Genomic DNA, 20,488 nt, shown 5'->3' on the forward strand with positions numbered 1-20,488 from the left:
TAGCGATAGTCACAAAGGAGTTGAGAATAAAGTTGAATAAACTGAAAAGTGATTATCATTCAATTAATCAACCAGGGAAAAAAAAAAAAAAAAAAAAAAATTTAAATTAGATCAAGAATATTATTTCTTCTTTTCTTTACGAAATAATGTCTAATAATTCATTATTCCATCCACTGGATACCCAAGATGAGTTGATGAAAGGGACAAATATAAGCTCAATCAATGATGAAGATTGGAATCAACTCATTTCACAATTCCATTCACAACCTGATATTATGGTCCTCATTCAATTATGCAAACAAGAAGAAGATAAGAGACGCTATGAAGAAAACAAGATGAGATTAAAAGAATATGAAGTCTATTGCGAACTACAAAAGAATCAACCATTCTAACTATACCACCACTATGACAACAATAAATCAGGGACACTACTGTTACACACCCAAAGCAAGAAGAACCCTTAATGACAATAATAAAAACATGCTTTTCAGATTCACTACCTGTTCTCCTTTCTTTCTTCTCCTTTTCACTTTACATTGCTTATTCTTTTTTCTTTTTCATCTTTTATGTTAAACAATCGATCTACTATTTCAACCACTTATTCTATCAATTCAGCCTCTAGTAAACAAAACACCTGGTCTGTTCAGCAAGAAGCATCAGCCAAAGTTTACCTTCAAGAGTTCCAAACTTACCTTTCCTCCATCTTGGCCAAAGGTAAGAGAACAGACAAGGGAATCAAACTCATTTGTTTTAGAGGCCTCTGAAGGTGTCTCGGTCACCCGATCAACCGCCAGACAGAAGCTGTCGAGGCTAAACAACCTTCAGTTTCATGAGCTGGCGACGGATGTGTATGATGAGCTGATGAGAAGAACGGCTGAGGGTCACAGTATGGAAAGAGATGTGTTTGTATGGATATTAAGGTGTTTATAGGATCCTTTTTACCCGTCAGAGAGGATTTTCATCCGAGAAGAAACCAAGCAAGACAAAAATTGGCAACGTTGATCAGTTCCAAATTTAGGGATCTTTCGAGTGATGTCTATCATGAGCTGAAGCGTAGATATCCTTTGCTGTTGACCGATCCCTCTGCTGGGGCCGCTGTCGATGACTCGGATGAAGAACAGGCTGTGACGGATGATCTGGAGAGTTTGATGGCTGATTTAGGGAATATGGTGAAGCCCTCTGATGAGCCTCCTGCTTCAGTAAGTCAAGTGAAGAGGTGGTGGCTGTCATTGAGTGTTGAAATAGGTTGTGAGATCAATGGATGAAACAAGATACAAGTATGAGTTAAAAATAGCGCTGATGGCAAAACAAATTAAATCACTGCAGCTTACTTTAAATGTAAAACAGCAGCAAACAAACTCCTTCACTAAACATACTCTTTAGAGCACGGAACAGTTGGATATCAAAAATAGATATGAAGAATTAAATGATAAATACAATAAGCTATTAAATCAACATACAGAACAGCAGACGGTATTCTTTTTTTTAAAAAAAAATAGAGGACCATTGATTGATTCCAGTAGGCAGTACAGGATGTGAAAAATGAAATTAGAATCTTGATTGACGAACTCAAGGATTTATCAGAAAAGAACGAAAGGCTGAGGATAGAAAAGGAGCAGACCGAACAAAGGGTTCGATCGATCACGGAAGAGGTAACCATCGATTGAGACAAACGAATGCTAAACTACAAAAGGCCAATTCATGGAAAGCAAAGTACGAAAGCATCCGAATGAAAACCATGCCATCCGAAACACCTAGGGATCTTTTCTTGATCAAGCCCACCGCCCAGGGTGCGATCGACCAGACGACCCTGATGGAATACCAGCGGGCGATGGACAGCCTGATGGAGGCCTCGCGATCGTCCAGCGAGTCGGACGTCTTGACCTCGGTCAGGTCGGTCGTGATGACCTGCAAGACGATCACGACCGAGGTAGAAGCACACGAGCTCAGCAGGCTCCTGACCGAACCGGATCAGTCCAGTCTGGACGAGATCAAAAAGAGATTCTCCACCGCCCTCTCTAGCTTGCTCTCGGCTGCCATTGGCCTTGCTCACGGCCTGGGCATCACGCCCGTCAGCCTGCTCGATGCCGCGGCTATCACGTTGACCATGACGATCGTGGACCTCGTCAAGCTGTTGGGTCTAGGTTCAAAGGAGGGTCGGGTATTCAACCCACATCAGCTCTCGGTAAGCACTTGACCCTGATCGTGTTCTCCACTGACACCCTTTTTTTTTCATTAGCGATTCTTAAAGAACCAGACAGATCACATGGTGGCTGCCGTCCAAGACTTGCTCAGCGCGCTAAGAACCAATGATAAAAACCTATTTGATGTCATCACGCCCATCATCACCATCGTATCCAACCTCATCACCACCACCAAACAAACACTCCAGACGACAGAAGGCGGCCGATATCGATCCAAGGGCATGCAGATCTTGAAAGAGTTGGAGAAGCATAACCAGAAGATGATGGAAATACGCAAGAATTCGAAACCGACGAATACAGCTTTTAAACGAAGTCTAGCTCAAGAATCTCATGAGATTGCAAAACATGTCAAGGAGCTCGTCAGTCTGCTGGAGATGTAACAAGAAATGATTTATACAACGTCTGGTGTGTTTATTAAATAAAAGCAAAATGAGAGGGGTGTGTGTGTTAATCGTTTATAGAAAACTTTGTCTTTTTTGATCCTTGCTCTTGTACAGACTCACGTCGACTGGTACCACCACCTATTCTTGGTTTGGGTCGATCATAAATATGACACTAGAGAATGGATTAGATGAGAAATACAGGGTGATCCTGATTACCTTATGAGCGTGCCTATACCAAAGCACACTACTTTTACGTTTCGAATTACAAATCGGTACATATTCTTTACACTGATGACATAACCCCTCCAAGGCATCATGTTCACCGTGTCTCTGTTCTAATGGATTCTGAAATCGTTTGCCAGAGACAGAGCTGATGCCATGAAAGAACTGCTTGTGATACCAATAAGCACTGTTCTTTAACTGTAACCATTTACCAGAGGGACATGTATCACAATAGCCTTCCTTTAATTGGCCAGTGTATCGAACCCACTTTGGTGTGTATTCATCCCCATCATACCTTAATTTTTGACGTCGTGGGATAGCATTCGGGTTCTTTTTTGCTGCTTCTACATCTGCTTCAGTAATATTAGGATAATCATCCGGATGTTGTTCTTCTTCTTCTTCTTCTTCCTTGATCTGTGGTGATGCTTCTTCTTTTCTCGTTCGTTTACGTTTCTTTGTTTCCTCTGGTTGACTTTCTTCTTCTTTCAAAAGTGGGAAGGGTGCCGTTTCTTTTTCGTTATTCTTGACCATCTTATTCCAAGTAGAGATATCATTCGGTGTGGCCATACTCACCCTTCGACTGGCCACACCAGACATGGGTAGAGGACATAGGCTAGGTTGTTGTGATGGATCGTATTGTTGAGAAAAGAATCTTTTATGTCGGCCGTTGGTCTTTTCGGTGTTATTTGTCGTAGTCAACGAAGTGGACCAAGGCAGTGGATTGAAATGAATGAGATTGTGATCATCCGTCGATGGCTCTTTGACCGATAAAGAGCCGGGTCTTGTATTTTGAAATATGTTTGGCATGGAAGCTCGATGGTCGACTGCGGATAGTGGATGCGGTTCTGATGGTTGTTGTTCTTCTTGAATGATAGGTTGATGATGACTGAATTGCTGCTGAAATAAATCCACTCCTACAGCTACAGAATGTCTTCTTTGATTCATTCTTGAGGGAATCAAAGGTGGATGCTGCGTAAAGAATGGATCTGAATTTATTTCAGAAGTTGGGGTATAAGGCTGTTGTTGATGATTGTTATTAAAATCAAAGTTCATCAAATCTAAACATCATTAAAGATGTATTCAATCATGCTTTATTTATGCTTTTACCTTGCTGATGTAAATTTAAATCATTTGAAGCAGATAGAGTAGAAGAAGGTGTTGGAAATGAATTGGTGTTATTCGAAAGTGGATGTTCCAAATATTGAGTGTTGAATATGTCCATCATTAACGTTGAAGTGTCAATGCTATTCATTATAGGATCGTTGTCTGTTGATAATAACGCATAAATATCTGCTTCCCCTCCTCCATCATTGTTGGATTGATTTATTATATCATTTTGATTGTTGTTATTATACATTCTTGTTTTGTATTGCAAAAAAAAAAAATATGAAAAAAAAAGAAAAAAAAAAAAGCAATAAAAAAAAAAATACAAAAAAAAAACCTTTTTCAAATCATGTGGACAACATTGAATCGGAACTGTCTCGATTTTTTTTTTGTTTAATTTTATTTTAAATTCCGATGAATACCGTATTCTTTACAAGCCCCATGTTTAGCTGTATTACTTACTTGTCATTGGTACAGCGTCATTTATTGAGTTTTAATAAGAAATAGAAAATCCCAGAGGGTTGTTTAAGAATGATGACGGATTAGAAATATTTATTATTTAACCCTGTAGCAAAGTCAATGATTAATATTCTTTGATCTTGGCTTGCACTAATAATTTTAGTTTTATCAAATTGTACATCAAATATCCAACTTGTATGTTCATTTAAAAAGGTGAATAAACAAGCGCCTGTTCTATTCAAATTGAGTTATTTTATCAAGCATCTATTCACAATTACTTTATATCCCAAACACGTATACTTTGATCATAACTTGCACTTATAATACGTTCGTTATCAAAACTAAGCGCTCTCACCAAGTTTGTATGTCCTTTGATAAGAATTGAGCTTAGGAAACAAGAAATGGCCTGTTACCTTTTAAATTCAAAAGACATTTCCCTGTCTACAATCAATCAATACATGCACATTCAATCAATCTCTGTCTAACCTCTGCGTCCCACACTTTAATCATCTTATCACTCGATCCACTCACAATCTTTGTCCCATCATATTTCACACAGGCCAATCCTCTCGTATGTCCAGCAAACTCTCTCAGACATCTGCCTGTCCTCACATCCCACATCTTGATCATCGTATCTCCCGAAGCAGACACCAGCCTGTCCCCGACCAGGCCGATCGCATTCACAGGTCCTTGATGTGCCCTGATCGTACGCACCGACTGCGCACTCTGACGATCCCATACGCGTATCGTATGATCCTTTGAACCGCTCACGATGAATCGATCGTCCACACAGACGTCCAACACACCCGCCGTATGTCCATAGAGTCTTTGCACCGGCCGGTGATGATCCCAAACGATGACCGTCGTATCAGACGAGCCAGAGACCAGGATCGCATCCGTATACCTCAAACAGAGCACACTCCCATCATGTCCATAAAGCGTCTTGAGACATCCCTTGCTTTTCAAATCCCACAGCTTGATCGATCGATCTCGGCTGCCGGTCACCAGGATGTCTTGATGGAATTGTAAGCAGTAGACACCATCCAAATGGCCTGTCAGGCTCTGTCGACTGGCTTCTCCCTTTGTCCAGCGTCTGCTGAGGACATGGTGCTGCTGATAGACATCCTGCCAATCTGTGACAGACAGAGCATCGCATCCGATCCGAAATCGATTCAAACAGAGCCTTTTCCATGTTTCGTTTGAACGTGCCAGGCTGTAGCATGATTTGGATACGGTGTGCAAGTGGATGAGTGTTTCGAAGTCCAGATAGCTTAGGATCTGATAGGTCACTTCGTATGGGAACAGGTGAAGAAAGACTATAGAGTATGAGTGTGGTGTTGTGTTTGCTGTAGATACCTTTTTTGTTTTCTTTTTGTGGTTTCATTGTACGAATTGGTCTCATTCCTCTACTACGATCATGATGTCTATTATCTATTGTTCTTGTCATCTTGTGATGTCGTCCTTTGTTATTTATACATCTATCTGCTTGAGGCATCAATGTAGATTCGTATGACTGTAAAGTAAATGAAAAACAAAAAAAAAAAAAAGAGAGAGAGAGGAATTGATTTACTTTTCCTTCGTTTTATAGATCTGGGTTATAAAAAGAATGTTTCACGAAAAGAAAGTTCACATAAAGTCCAACGTGTGCACTTTTGTCTTTTGTGTATTATTAAACGTGAACTTTTTACAGTCGTACTTGTACGATAGTATTACAAATAAAACAATAGACAATCATTTCTATAGTTTATATTCATTTGATCACACAAACTAAGCTTTTTTTTTCGTTTTTTTTTTTTTTTTTATTTTTATTTTTTCTTTTCTTTCTTTTTTTCAGCCAAGATTCTCCTTTGAAAAAAAGTAAGAGGGGATTTAGGGAGAGGAAAAGACGGTTTAGTCAAGAAGCTTATATTCTATAAAAGGCTTTGTATTTTACTGAAAATGGTAATGGATGTCTCATCAGTCAAAAGAACACACCATTTCCAGTACCCAATGTTTTTTTTTTTTTTTTTTTTTTTTTTTTTTAAAAAAAAAATAGCTTTTGAGGATTAAATCATTCATTCATCTCTTCCTCCTTCTCAAGCTACGCCTTCTGCAGTGTTTCAACTGCTCAATGTGCATCACTTTCTTTTTCTGATACTATTACCTTCTAATTTGACTTTTATTATTTCAACAAGTTCTTTTGAAAAATAGAACGGAGTACTCCATAACCTTTATAAACATGATAAACTGTTCATCTCTTATTCAATGCTCTCCGAACACACCTTCAGTCAATTCAGCAGCATCTCGAGAGCTTCAATGAAAGCACAAGACACTGCTGGTATGCACACATCCCTCCTTTGCAAAAGCGCTTGAAATTAATTTTCGTTGGCAAAGTGGTGCAGTTGGGTTCAAAGATAAAAAAAATAGACGAGATTCCGATTGAGCCTTCACGGGTTCGACTTTTGCAATATATTTGTTGGCAAGGGTTGGTCAGTAGACAAGGGTATCACAAGAGAGAAAAGAGTACAATGTGATTCATTAGGGTTCTTTTATAGTGACAGAGTTGTCGTCATTGTTACATGCTTGATTGATTTCATTCTTGTTGGCTCATAGGCATTGGCTACAAGTAACTGTGGTCTGATGGACGACCTTTTTTCATACCAAAGTTTCACAAGCAGACACAACTTTTCTTTAGACACACAGTGATGACCTTTTCCAATCCTTTCTTATAAACTCCTTGTCTTTTTATTAAAACGATCTATTTTGTGGATGACAACAAAAAAAAAGAGAGAATAAAAAAAAGTGCATTTTCACTAGACAAAAATACATGCAATTAGAGTAACTAAACAGTCAAGAGCACAAAATTAGATTGCTTTGATTCTACCTTTGGTCTATAGCTTTTCTATCAAGCAGTTCCAATCACCCCCTCATTTTATAAAGTATTGTTATAATAACACGGTTAACCCAAAACAGTGCTTCATTGCCGGATAATTATCAGTTAAAAAACAGATGGTAAATACCAGGCACAGAAAAGAAAATTTGGTGGATAGTAAATGCAAGATAACAACAGAAGCTGTTTTCGTCAATTGATATACGACTAGTCCAAGTTAACACGCCAAAATGATCTTTCAAAAAGTGGCTGATTAGTATCATGAAACGATAGGCAAAATTCGAAGATGCGATAATAAATTTTACTCTTACGACGATTAGTTTTGAAAGTACCATGTCAAATCTGATAAAAGCACCTACATCTTTCTAAATAACTGATAGATAGTTAAAATGGATTAATAGATACAGTAAACATAGGCTTGTATAATATAGCATTCAAGCTCATTTCTTCTTGATTTTGCTCTACACCAGCACTAATACACTATTTTATTAATTAGTGGTAAACCAGGTTGAAATAAACGGAAAAAAGGGCAAGGGAAATTGGTAAAGAAAGACAAGAAAACTGAAAAAAAAAACAGAATAAAATTGACAAAAAAGGAGACTTAAATGGAAAGCAAGGAAAAATACCCAACTAGATATAAAGTTAAATAGAAGAAAGTTAGACATGCCTTTGGTTGATTTTCTTAGTGTATGGGGTTGGAAATAATAATAAAGAGAAAAAATGAGTAAGAATTCAAAAGCTACTAGGATGCTTGTCACTTACACTTGATGCATCGAGATAGTAAACAGCGATCACTGTCCAGGAGAAATTATTGGATTCTGGAGCTGCAGGATGGACGCTGAAGCTATTCTTCTGAAGGAGTCTTTGGAGCCCCACACTTCAAATGGGCTCATGAAACCTGGAGTTTGAAGAAGACCAGATTCCCATCACAGAGATAGCATCATCATCAAATTTCTATCTTAAGTTGGCAATCAAGAAACGGGCAACAGTCTGGTTTCTGAAATAAGACGAGAGTCAACACCTTGAGTGAATCGAATAGGTAATCGCATGGTTGATTCACGTGCTCATACAATGAGCCTAAAGGATAGTAGTATGCTCAGAGCAACGCCAAAGAAAAGCAACATAATCTTCTAACTCCAAAGCTTTGGAATAAACTAGGACAAGTTCAGCTTGAGCCACATTGTCAGACTTGGCTTCCTAGCTTACAGTGGGGTTTCAAAAGGTCGCATCCCAGACAAACCACTTTCTGATGATCTCCTCCTTGTCCATCTCGGGGTATTCGGCTACAATGCTTATCTGTTGAAATATGTTCGTCAGATATAAAAAGGACTATTGGGCATCGAGCCAGAAACAAAAAAGCAATTTTTAAAGAAATATATATTTGACATAGCATCAATGTATGCCGATATTTACCTTGAACATGTGTTAGAAAAGCAATCTTGCTAGTACAAGACAGTCAATTTCAGACGTCTTTCAAAGAGAGCATTAGGATGTTGCGAAAATGGTCGAGACAGAAAGTTAAGCAGTGAAACAATTACACTTTAAACCATCTTAATAACAATATATGGTTTCAAAGAAAGATCATATCAACCGCTGAATGCTTCTAAACATGTTATTAATTTAGTAGTCCTATGCGATATGGCTACACTTTTCCAGTTTTTCGCTGTAAAATGTGAATGAAATTCCAATTATACCCTTTCAATATCACTACCAATCTTGTCTTAAAAAATACAATTTTTTTTTTTCAAAATCAAAGATTAGTCATCTTCAAAAATTACTGCGATTTTTTTTTTTTCAACATCTGCCGAAAAAGACAGTATATTCTTCGCTCTAAACCAGAAATATCTGTAGACTTGTAAGAGAGAAACTAGTGGACATGGTCATAGCAAGTGTATCAGCGATCGTTGTGTTTCCAAGATAGAAAGAAGACAGCAATGAGAAAATTCAAACCGCCCAATCCTTCCATCACCGAACCTTGTATGATAGAATCAAGCCATCAAATGTTTCACGATCCGTAACATAGTAGAGACCACCGCTGTCCGTGATCTTCAAGAGGCTTCAATTGATGAAGGTACGTGATGACAAAAAACAAGGTTTTAGATGGCAGTGCTGCATCATGTATTGTTTAGGCTATGCCCATTCTCAAGTTAAATGTTGAGATTCACTACCGTATCACTTGCACCATTCACGCCCATGTTGTCCGTTCTGCCGTTGACCCCCGCCACCGTCTTCCCCCCACCTAGATTCCAAAAGAAGACATTGGATAAATCATCACAATACTAGCTCATTCTTTAGGATTCTTACAAGTCTTGGTCGCTATTTTTTTTTCTTTTCTTGCTGAAAAATAAAATAGCAAATGACAGTGTCAAGACAGGCTGGTAAAGATGAACCTGGTGCATGATTCATAAAAGTCAGTTTCAAAGTAAGCAGCAATTGACAAGACTCTATCCATCCTTCCCTTTTGCTCTTTTCTACTGTGAATCACATGGAATTCCATTTTGAGCCCATGTTAGATTAGATGGTGTTGATTGTTATGCGTTCTGTGTACGTGCAACCGTGAGGGTTGTGCAATCTTTAAATCTGTGTTTGAAACGATCGCTCCTGATATCCTACCCCCTCTCTTTTTTTTTTTTTTTTTTTTTTTTTTTTTTTTTTTTTTGCGGGGTGAGAAAGCATGACACTATCCGTTTCGAGCACTCATTTTTTTTCAATTCTTCTCTTTGCTTGCACTGTCCTTTTCTTTTCTTTTTTTTTTTTTTTTTTTTTTTTTTTGAAAAATGAGCGGACAGGTTGGACACAAAAGACAGCGTGTAAGCAAGGCCTGGTAAACTTGAAACAAAAAAAGTTGACCCTTTGATTTTTAACATGTTCCAACAAGTGAACAATGTCGTAAAAAGAAAGTAAAATGCGATGGAGCTTCTTTGGTTTGTACCAATTGTGCCTCTCTTGGAATTCAGTGTACATATAAAGAGTCAACTAGAAAAGTAAAGCGTGTTATTTCTTTTGTCAGTTTCCCCCTTTTTTTTAATAGTATTAATATATCAGTCTGATAGAGAGGTCCACCAAAGGGCTATATCGAAGCTATTGAAGGTAGACTGCATAGATTAGAGACATTGTTAGGAAGCATCATTCAAGAAGATGATCCTCGGTCGCAAGCTATACTTGCTGAATTTAATTCGCCACTGGAAACAGCTTACGGCGAATTGGTTAGGCCAAGACCGATGCGCAAAGAGACATTGTCAGGATACGATGGAGATACGATGAATCAAGAATCTGGAGGCGATCGTTCTATGGCTTATCCTAAATTGAATCATACCACTGACAGTGATGATTTAAATAATATGGATAGGATTGATGAAAGTGGACAGTTGCGGTATTATGGAAAGACATCTGGCTTTTACATGTTACAGACCAGCAAGAAATTTGAGGACAGACTGTTGCATTTCAATTTAAAAAAAGATCAATCAGGTCTACCACTGCCATCTTTGGATGTGGATCCATTAGAGATGCCACCCAAAGATCTGAGTGACCATTTACTTGATTTGTATTTCGAAAATTTCTATGTTCTTCTACCCATCGTCCACAAAAAGTCTTTTATGCAGTCATTGGATCAAAATCAAGTCCCGCCACTTTTATTGAACGCAATATACGCCGTAGCTTCTCGTGTGTCCCCTGACCCTCGTGTTCTGACGGATACTTCAAAGCTTGAAACAGCTGGAGACGTTTTCTTTGAAAGAGCTCGGATATTGCTTAATTTGGAATGGGATAGCTTTAAGTTGTACACTGTACAGTCATTAATACTTATGAGTAGCCACCAAAATGGTGCATTAAGGACCACAAGAGGTTGGCTTTACAGTGGGATGGTAAAAGAGAAAAAAAAATGTATGATATCCTTTTTCCTATATTAAATAGCTTTTATAAAGGCCATTCGAATGTCACAGAATTTGGGTTTACATCGTAATTGCGACAGTTGGAATATCACTGCTGTAGAAAAAGAGGAAAGAAAACGTGTGTTTTATTGCTGCTTTGTTGTCGATAGGCTAGCTTGCGCCATGCACGGAAGATCTCCAATCATTGATGACAGAGATTATGACGCACCTTACCCTTCAGAAAGTGACCAAGATGACATAAGTCGTGTGCCTCGTGTGATGGAAAATTTTTATTATTTGATTCAATTATGTGAGATATTGGGTGAAGTGATTCGTGATCTTTACATGGTCAAAGGTAGAAAGCATCTATCATTGATGTCAAGTCCGGACAGTATCGTATCAGCCTTGGATAAAAAACTAAACAAGTGGATGGCTAGGCTGCCACCGAGCTTACAATATCGACCGCCCAACACTCGATTGAATGAACAAGCGCCTGCACCTACGATAGAGCTTTGTCAACTGCACATGCTATTCTATACAACACTCATCCTCACCCATCGACCTTTTATTTCAGGTCATACACAAATGCCCTCATTTTCTGTGTTCCCTTCAGCCTCAATTTGCACATTTGCTGCCAACAAGATATCGGATATCACAGAGTCATTGCTGATTGAATCTAGATTGACACATGTGAACAATTACGCATTGTTTTTCATGTTTACAGCCGGTATCATCTTTATTTATAACGCAGCCTCATCTGATGCCATGTTTGCTTTTGAGGCCAAGATCAGTATTAACAAAATCATACATGCGATGGATGAAGTCGAAAAGACCTGGATTACTTCAGCCAGACACTGCAACATCTTGAGTGCCCTGGCCGGTTTGAGAGAGATTGATTTGGAATGCGTGGATGAGAGTTACACACGTTCGAAGAACAGGAAACGACGACGGCCAGAAGCGTCGATTGCCGTACCTAATTCTCCAGAACCCGATTTACAACTGATGGAGGAAAAATATTATGTGGACAACAGCACAGCCACCGGAAGCAGTAACCCATCTCCGTACAGCGATTTATCATCAGAGGCTGCAACGCCCGCGACAATTGATTATCACATCTCACTACCCTCAGACGTTTCATTTGATCCAAATTCTACAGAATTTTGGCAAGTTCCCATGTCATTTGATATTGAAGAATGGGATTGTTATTTTAGTAGTCAAAAAGGTATACAAACGATGCAGAACGAATCGTTCATGTTCCCTTCTGATTTATCCAGCAACCATTACAATCCTACTGCATCCAACGATCATCTATGATTTTCTATTTATTCATCATTCACTCCTTTATTCGTTTTATAACAGCAAAAATATACAATAAAAATATGTAAGCGTTCGTATCCCAAACGATACTAAAGAACCAGCGTTGTTTATCAAACAAAATGAGACAGTGAGCTTGACTGCAAAGACACAATTACACATGTGAACATTTACTTAATATCTTCTATAAGTAAACCAGTGCAAGACTCTCCATGAAAAAATTAATCCGGATATTCCTGCAATCACAATACCTCCATATAAAAGGCCATTATACAATCCTTTCCCACATAAAACCGTTTGGCTATTATCACAAACCTCGCTTACATACTTTGTTGCTATTATAATTAGTGCAATACCACCTAAAAGGATAATAAACAACAGCAGCGTCCAAAAACAAGCACAAAATGATATCCCAAAGCAACAACATCCATTCTGTTTTCTATAATTGTATTTTTCTTGATTGTTTATTATCGGCGGAGGAAGTGATGGTAAGACAAAGGGAGGTTGCACAGGTGGTGTCATGAAATTTGGTGGTGGAGGTGGAGGAGGAGGGGGAGGGGGAGGAGGTTGACTGAAGAGGATGGGAAGCGGTGGTGGGAGTAAAGCGGGCGAAGATAGGTTATGAGTAGGCACACTGTTGAATCTTGTAGGTGATATTGAGAGTGAATAAAAGGGTGATGTATCATTTTGATAATGTGTCGGTAATGAACTTTGCTGGTTTATTAAATGTGAGCTATGCTGCTGCTGTTGCTGTTGCTGCTTTTTTCGCAACTTTTCTTGTCTTTCAGCATAAAGATATTCTTTTAAATCAATCGCTTCGGGATCTTCATAGTCTCCGCCTATGTCCATACTTTCGTCATAACTGGATAACTGCCTATTGTCCTTTGTTTGATCCGCAGCTGATATTGAATGACTTGAATTAGGATTGACTATATAAAATGGTTCGTGAATATGGTTTTGTTCCATTGATAAATCTTCTTGGTTTAAAGGAGGTGGAGGTGGATATTGGCCTGCATAAGGGTCTGAACTTTTCCGTGGCCTTTCTTTGTGAGTGGACATTACTTTTGTTGGGTAACAAGGAAAAAGAAAGATAGAAAAGAAGAAAAAAAAAAAATACAATGTTATTTTTGTCAACAAAAAAAAAAAAACAAGCCATAAATAGGTATTGTCACGTATCAATGTGAGTTTACATTCGAGTAACATATCAAACACATACTTTCTTACTTTCTCTCTCTCTTTTACAATAATAAAAAAAGAACAAGAGGATTACAAGTGTTTGAAAAAAAAGTAAGAAGGCATTTTACTATTGCAATATAAAAAAAATGTCATTGTTACCTTGTACAATTTGACTTTCAAAATAGTCATTTTGATTTGCTCTTTATCCGAAAATAGATCCCTAAACACAAGAGTTTCACTTGAAGCATCATTAACGAAAGCATTTCAATCATGACTCATTAGACATATACAATACACAAGATGTATGACTAGAAGGATTATCTATTCTTTATCCAAATATAAATTTGACTTGATTGACTTGCAAGATGAACTGTATAACCATGGCTGGATCTAATGTCGTCTGTTCTTTTAGATCAAATCAAATTGCATACTTGTGGGAGAGTATCATGCGATAATATCAAACCATTTGAGATCGTATTTCGTTGCTTCATTGTCTTATCTTTCATACTTCCTCCATTCACTAATATGTCTATTTTGTGTGAGCTTCAGCTGATATCCTTAATAGCTGCCACATGCTGTTTAAAAATGCAAAATACTGCCTTTACAGACATCCAAAATGATCAAATCATCGTCATTTCGTTCAGCCTTTTCTCTATTTTCCTTTCATCCCCTACGCACTTTCCTAAACGAATTGGGCCAGTTTCTTTGTATCGATTTATGATTCTGAAACTAAAATGGATGGTCTTCAAAAATAAATTTCCAGTAAAGTTGCCATAGAGAGTGCAGCACAGAAGCTATGATATTCAGATGGGTCACAGAGAGTGAAGGATCGACTTCAATGTGAAAGGAAGAAGGGTGCTGAATGAGATTATCAGTCAACTTGGCAGAGTGAACGAAAAAGCGAGAAGATATTGTTTGTCACATTTTATGTTTGAAAGGACAAGACCAAAGTGTTCTTCAGAATCAACACGGCTACAGTATACACAACCGGGATCTGGAAATCGGGTTAGGATTAACTGGTGAAGACGTTCCTCACATGGCATTTTGTGATGATAAAATCTCCAGAGTAACGTGTGAGCTCTGTGGGACAGATGCCTTCCAAAACCGGCGCCAGGCTGTAGGACTTGCACGCGGATAGGATGCTGGTAACATGGATGAGTGGGGTAGCTGAGATTCACGAAACCATTTTGTATTCAAAGAAGCAATAGGAACCCTATCTAGTAAAATTGAATCCAGGATGTTGTCAAAGTCTGTTTCAGTAAGCTCAGACAGTGGTAGTACTGATGAGATCATGTGTATTGAATTGTGTGGACATTTGAGCTGATGGAAGAAAGTGGTTTCTTGTATGCGACATAGTTGAAGCTGTTTAAAGTAATTCTTGTTGCTAGAGCGAAAAGGATCTGAAGATGTGGATGGTCTACGTCGAAACTTATCACATACCATATCAGATTCATATGTATGCTTGACAAGGATTCCAGACCAGTAGGTAGCCTTGAAAACTTGATTTGGAAGGAGCAGAGAAGGACAGATTTGAGTCAGCGGTATTTCACTAACCATACGAATAGCGAAGGTTTATCAACTAATTTTATTTATCGTTTTGAACAATGACTTAAAACAGCCAAAGGACTTGATTGTGCTTGTACACATGTTAGGAAGCAACAGAGGTAGAATATGAGAAAGTGCAACTAAGGAAAGGTGCAAGCAGTGTCTAAGAATATCACTAATGAAGGAGGTATAATAAAATGGATCAGAGGAAAAAATTAGTAATGGCTACAACTATCAAAGTTGTAGAGCTGTATGTTGTGTTCCAGGGTCTAAAATGGCAATCCTGCCTTCCTTACGTGATCATTAGCATGTTTGGAAGCTGACTGCAGGAAAGCTTTTGCATACGAAAAATTATAGTTGAGCGAACCTTACTACATATACTTTCGTCAAATAGAATTTTAGTAACCGCGTCGAATGAACCGCATAAAAAAAAGTGCCACTTAGAAATGCAAAGTATGGCCTTTGTTTAGTTTTCTACAACAAAATGGATATTATACAATATTATAACACACACAACAAGAACTTCCTCTTCTCTAAATTTGCATAAAATCACAAAGCAGGTATAGTCAGGCATAGCTTGGAGATTGAACTTGCTGATGAAAACGACTGAAGAGCTTTGAGAGATGTATGGTATTCCACTTTGTCTCCGCCTTCATCAGATCTCCTCGCAAAAGTAGCCCTGGTATTAATGGCATTCCATACGAGATTCTCTCGTTGGTTTCCAAATACCCCGGGGTTGCCCCACTGGCTATCAAAGTGTATAATGAAGCTCTGCTTCAAAGGGTTTTCCCTTCATCTTGGCTCTGTACTAGTACCGCCCTTCTCCCGAAAAAAGATGATCTTACTTTGTTGAAAAACTGGCGACCCATTTCTTTGATTAATACCGATGCTAAAATTTCCACGCGTCTCTTGAATAGTCGTCTAATTTCCGTCTTCTCTCATAGGATTTCTCCTTGTCGATGGGTTTTACACCCAAACGATTTATTGGAGAACATGGTCGTTTGCTACACCTAATCATGACTTCTGCTTCCATCCGTCTTATCTTTCTCAGGCCATGATTCGTTTTGGAGCTTTACCATCTCTAGTTACCAATATCAGTATCAACACTACTGGTTTCTTAACTACGTCTTTTGTAGCACAATATGGGCTTCGCTAGGGTGATCCACCTAGCCCTCTGCTTTTTAATATCGCCTTCGATCCTTTCTTGCGGCTCATTTCTTCCGACCCCCTTTTACAGAAGCTTCTCACTCGAACAACTGCAAGACACTCGTTCCTCGGACGGCAGTCCTGGACCCTCATCGGATGTCGCTTGTCCTCCGACTCCTGTTAAGATACTTGCTTATGCCGATGCCGTACTAGTATTTCTTCACTCTCCTTCCAAGCTCTGAAGCTTATCTACCTTCTTGATGCCGAAATCCGCCTTGACGAAGACATCTGACAACAATAACATTAGCACAAAAAAAATCAATTTTTACTTTTATTATATCATTAATATAGTCACTTGACTTTAAATAAACAGAGGTTTAGGGAACTTGTTCAAGATGTGAACAAAGAAGTTGAGTGCAAAGACAGAGAGGGAATGAAAGGTCATTATATAGTGATGGATAATGTGAAGATTCACGGCAACAAACGTGTAGCTGCTTATATAACAAAAAAAAGAAAGGAGACCTTAAACAAGCAAAACACCATTTCAAAATTCCTCTTAAGCCAAGTTTACAAGCGTCTCTTGATTTTCTAATTTTATCTTATTTGGAATAAAAATCGTCTCAATATAATTTGGCGTTTCGTCTCAGGAAAAAAAAAATTGTAATCTCTAAAAGAAAAAATCAAGCTCAAATGTTTATTCAAAACCCAGTAACTTGGATACCCAATATGGCTCATCAATTATCAAGGAAGTATATTCTATAAGAAAGCACCTAATTTATACTAACCATCTTTTGCATTTTTGTAACAAGATAGTATTTAATACACTTGTGCTCTTTGATGGGTTTTAATATCAAAATTTTCATGGAAAGAAAGACTCTCATTTTTAAAATACAGATTAGTCAATTGTTTCGGCCCGGAATAATTTATTTGAAGAGAAAAGGAAAAAGGCGAAAAGGCAAAAAAAGTGGGAGGGAGAGAGAGGGGGTGAGAGTGTGTGATGATAAAGAAATATTTTTGAAAGAATCCTATTTTCCCTCCCTCCTCTTTAAACGTCAAAGATGCCTGCAAACTCAGGTAGTGTATAAAAGAAAATAAAGGAAACAATAGACTTTTTTTGGAGGATATGAGAAATAGATGGATGAATTGGATAGAATGGATGAATTAGAGACGAGGAAATTTATATTGGAAACTACACGATATTAAAACAGCAAAATGAATCAACATAATAATCCAATTAGCAGCATTCTTCTTCTCTTTCAAAAGCCTTTTGTTTCCTTTCAATGTTTAAAGACGAAAACGTTAACACTTACTATAGCTCCCAAGGCTAAGGCTCAAGCTGCCAAGAAGGCCGCTCTTAAGGGTGTTCACGGCAAATCTGTTCGCAAAGTCCGTACCACCACTCACTTTCACCGCCCCAAGACTTTGGTCTTGAAGCGTGCCCCCAAGTATGCTCGCAAGTCTGTTGCCCATGCTCCTCGCATGGACCAATACCGTATTGTTCGCCAACCTCTCAACACCGAAACTGCCATGAAGAAGATTGAAGAACACAACACTTTGACTTTCCTTGTTGACGTCAAGGCCAACAAGCACCAAATCAAGGATGCTGTCAAGAGACTTTATGACGTTGAAGTCGCTGCTGTCAACACTTTGATCACTACTTCTGGTAACAAGAAGGCTTTTGTTCGTTTGACCGCTGATGTTGATGCTCTTGATGTTGCCAACAAGGTAAAATAGACAAAGTAATGTGTATACATGAAATACTGATATTTATTTGTCTGTTAGATCGGTTTCATTTAAATGCTTTTTTTTTATTTACACAATAAAATTAGGTGAATTTTACCAAAACAGTGTTGGCGTTTTTTATAATAGGAAATCAAGGGGTGGCTTTTGAGTTTAAATACTACTGTAACATTTTAAATAAACAAGCTTTTTTTTTTCCCTTTTTCCCTTTTCTTCTATTTTTATAACCAGAGAAAAAAAAAACTATGACTACACTTTATGACCCACCTTTAAAGCAACCAGCAAATCTCGAGTACAGTGACTCGAGTGATGAAGAGGAAGCAAACAGTCAGTTTGAAATGGCTCAATACGATTTAGACGTTGTTGATGAAGCTTTACTTAATCCTCACAATACAGAATTTATGGACCATTTTGGTTTTAAAATTCAAGTAAAAACAGACGATGAAGCCTCGAGTGGTGAAGAAGAAGGACCTGATAATCAGACGGTAACAACAACAACCGGAAATAGTGATAATGATAGTAGTGATATGTCTTCAATCGAGACCAACATCACATCACCACCTCGATCCCACAGCGATGACGATATCAAGCCTGCATTCTATCCTAGTACAGTGCCTATATTAAAATCACCACCTATAAAATCATCCAATCGAGCTAGTATTATTTCTACCATTAGCAGTAAATTTAAAAGACCTCTTTCTGTCACATCCATTCCTCCTCTTCCATCTCCAGCCCCTACAATCGTCTCTCGTCCATCAGAAACCTTTCAACGAAGAAGGGCAAGCCGGAGGTCTATTTTACCTAATAGATCCTCGGTGATTGTTAAAAAGTTTTCACATTATAACCACAAATACGATTCAGAAAAACAGGCTCTATTAAAGCAACAGGCTATGGAATCACTTACATCTTGTAGGGAGAATGACAATGATACAGCAGACTGGGGTAATAAACACAGGTTGCTATATAAAGAATAAGAAAATAACAAGACAAATATAGACTTTTGGACATTGGCAATCAATCATTTTGGTGATGTTTTGGAAAATCAAATGGATGATCTGAGGCAACACCTAATGAAGGGCGGTATCCCTCCATCGATTCGTGGCTATGTGTGGCAAATCATTTCCAAATCGCGGGATGTGGATTTGATTGAATACAACGACCTCTTAAAGAAACCAAGTTCATTTGAAAAACAAATTCAACGAGATCTTACCCGAACCTTCCCCCATCATCCTTATTTCATGAGCGAATCCGGTCGACAACGTCTTTTCCGTGTTGCCAAAGCGTACAGTGTATTTGATCAAGAAGTGGGCTACTGCCAAGGCTTAGCCTTTGTAATTGGTTGTTTATTGATTCACGTAAGAATGCAAAATCACAATGAAATTTATTTTAAAAGAAAAGCATTCTTAGTTGCCTGAAGAAGATACGTTTTCTGTTTTGGTCAAATTGATGGGTAAATATGACTTAAGGGGTCATTTTACACCCAAAATGGAGACACTACATCAGCACATGTACCAATTCGATAATATCTTTCAACAAAAGCTGCCTGTTGTTCATCGACATATGGAACATGAAGCTGTCTCACCATCGATGTATGCCTCACAGTGGTTTATCACTCTCTTTTCTTACCGTTGCCCTATTGAGCTCTCTTTCCGTATTATGGATTTATTGTTAATAGAAGGCCCTCAAGTACTCGTACAGATTGCTATTGCACTAATTGTTCGAAATCAAGAACACATTTTGAAATTGAAATTTGATGCTTTGGTAGAGTTTTTATGTAATGGCGTCTTTAACGTGTTTCAGGTACAATAAAACTAGTTTTATTACTATTTTTATTAACTATTATAAAATAGGAAGACGCAGATGGTTTTGTTGATGATGTCTATCGTGTAGAACTACCAACAAAATTCATGTCTCGTTTAGCACAACAATACACTGAAGAATCCGAAACCAGAGATTCAAGGTCTTCATCACAAGAAGATCATCTAAGACGAGTGAACGGTCAACTGTCTGAACATATCCGTACAGTGGAAGGAACTTTGGCCTCCCTAAGAACGGAGAATCAGGATTTAACACACCAAATTATTGATAGCAAAATGGAGATTGCACGTGTTGTGGGTGAAAAGGAGCAGTTGAGTCATGAATATGCTCAACTTAAGTCAGCTTATGAAAGACAGATAGAAGATAATCGTAAATTGGCAGAAAAGAATGTGTATTTGGTCAATCAACTCACAGATACAGAATCTATGTTGATTAACATGAAATTAAAGTATGCAGAGAAGGAAGGTGAATTTGAAAGGGTGAAGAAGGAATTGAAGTTGGCACAGAAATAACAATAAACTATAATTTAATAATTGAGTAACACAAGTATTACAAAATGAATTATTGTGCATATACAGTCATACCTGTAAAATTTGTCGGTAGTTAAAAAAAAAAGTTGTCGGTTACTATAAATACAAA

General features: G+C 38.1%; 9 protein-coding genes across 9 annotated transcripts; 7 read left to right on the top strand and 2 right to left on the bottom strand.

The window, feature by feature from the left end:
* Positions 1-146: 146 nt before the first annotated feature.
* Positions 147-392, top strand: RO3G_04487 (uncharacterized protein; the record flags this gene model as incomplete). The annotated part of the gene is made up of 1 exon (XM_067659077.1): positions 147-392. The coding sequence occupies one exon, from the start codon at positions 147-149 to the stop codon at positions 390-392; it is 246 nt and encodes an 81-aa protein (XP_067515178.1).
* A 174-nt stretch (positions 393-566) lies between these two features.
* RO3G_04488 (uncharacterized protein) lies at positions 567-1,383 on the top strand (the record flags this gene model as incomplete). Its single annotated transcript, XM_067659078.1, has 4 exons — positions 567-714; positions 755-886; positions 931-1,199; positions 1,348-1,383. 4 exons carry the CDS (start codon positions 567-569, stop codon positions 1,381-1,383), a joined length of 585 nt encoding a protein of 194 aa, XP_067515179.1.
* Positions 1,384-2,651: 1,268 nt separating this feature from the next.
* RO3G_04489 (uncharacterized protein) lies at positions 2,652-4,061 on the bottom strand (the record flags this gene model as incomplete). The annotated part of the gene is made up of 3 exons (XM_067659079.1): positions 2,652-2,759; positions 2,804-3,867; positions 3,917-4,061. 3 exons carry the CDS (start codon positions 4,059-4,061, stop codon positions 2,652-2,654), a joined length of 1,317 nt encoding a protein of 438 aa, XP_067515180.1.
* A 1,124-nt stretch (positions 4,062-5,185) lies between these two features.
* RO3G_04490 (uncharacterized protein) lies at positions 5,186-5,401 on the top strand (the record flags this gene model as incomplete). Its single annotated transcript, XM_067659080.1, has 1 exon — positions 5,186-5,401. The coding sequence occupies one exon, from the start codon at positions 5,186-5,188 to the stop codon at positions 5,399-5,401; it is 216 nt and encodes a 71-aa protein (XP_067515181.1).
* A 5,892-nt stretch (positions 5,402-11,293) lies between these two features.
* Positions 11,294-12,424, top strand: RO3G_04491 (uncharacterized protein; the record flags this gene model as incomplete). Its single annotated transcript, XM_067659081.1, has 1 exon — positions 11,294-12,424. One exon carries the CDS (start codon positions 11,294-11,296, stop codon positions 12,422-12,424), a length of 1,131 nt encoding a protein of 376 aa, XP_067515182.1.
* A 938-nt stretch (positions 12,425-13,362) lies between these two features.
* RO3G_04492 (uncharacterized protein) lies at positions 13,363-13,518 on the top strand (the record flags this gene model as incomplete). The annotated part of the gene is made up of 1 exon (XM_067659082.1): positions 13,363-13,518. One exon carries the CDS (start codon positions 13,363-13,365, stop codon positions 13,516-13,518), a length of 156 nt encoding a protein of 51 aa, XP_067515183.1.
* A 1,114-nt stretch (positions 13,519-14,632) lies between these two features.
* On the bottom strand, positions 14,633-15,157 carry RO3G_04493 (uncharacterized protein; the record flags this gene model as incomplete). Its single annotated transcript, XM_067659083.1, has 1 exon — positions 14,633-15,157. One exon carries the CDS (start codon positions 15,155-15,157, stop codon positions 14,633-14,635), a length of 525 nt encoding a protein of 174 aa, XP_067515184.1.
* A 2,192-nt stretch (positions 15,158-17,349) lies between these two features.
* Positions 17,350-18,088, top strand: RO3G_04494 (uncharacterized protein; the record flags this gene model as incomplete). The annotated part of the gene is made up of 3 exons (XM_067659084.1): positions 17,350-17,365; positions 17,607-18,016; positions 18,074-18,088. 3 exons carry the CDS (start codon positions 17,350-17,352, stop codon positions 18,086-18,088), a joined length of 441 nt encoding a protein of 146 aa, XP_067515185.1.
* A 188-nt stretch (positions 18,089-18,276) lies between these two features.
* Positions 18,277-20,361, top strand: RO3G_04495 (uncharacterized protein; the record flags this gene model as incomplete). The annotated part of the gene is made up of 4 exons (XM_067659085.1): positions 18,277-18,973; positions 19,028-19,386; positions 19,439-19,831; positions 19,882-20,361. 4 exons carry the CDS (start codon positions 18,277-18,279, stop codon positions 20,359-20,361), a joined length of 1,929 nt encoding a protein of 642 aa, XP_067515186.1.
* Between the last annotated feature and the right edge of the window lie 127 nt (positions 20,362-20,488).

This window comes from Rhizopus delemar, genomic scaffold (genome assembly GCF_000149305.1).
Source record: "Rhizopus delemar RA 99-880 supercont3.3 genomic scaffold, whole genome shotgun sequence".
In the NCBI taxonomy this organism is placed as follows: domain Eukaryota; kingdom Fungi; phylum Mucoromycota; class Mucoromycetes; order Mucorales; family Rhizopodaceae; genus Rhizopus; species Rhizopus delemar.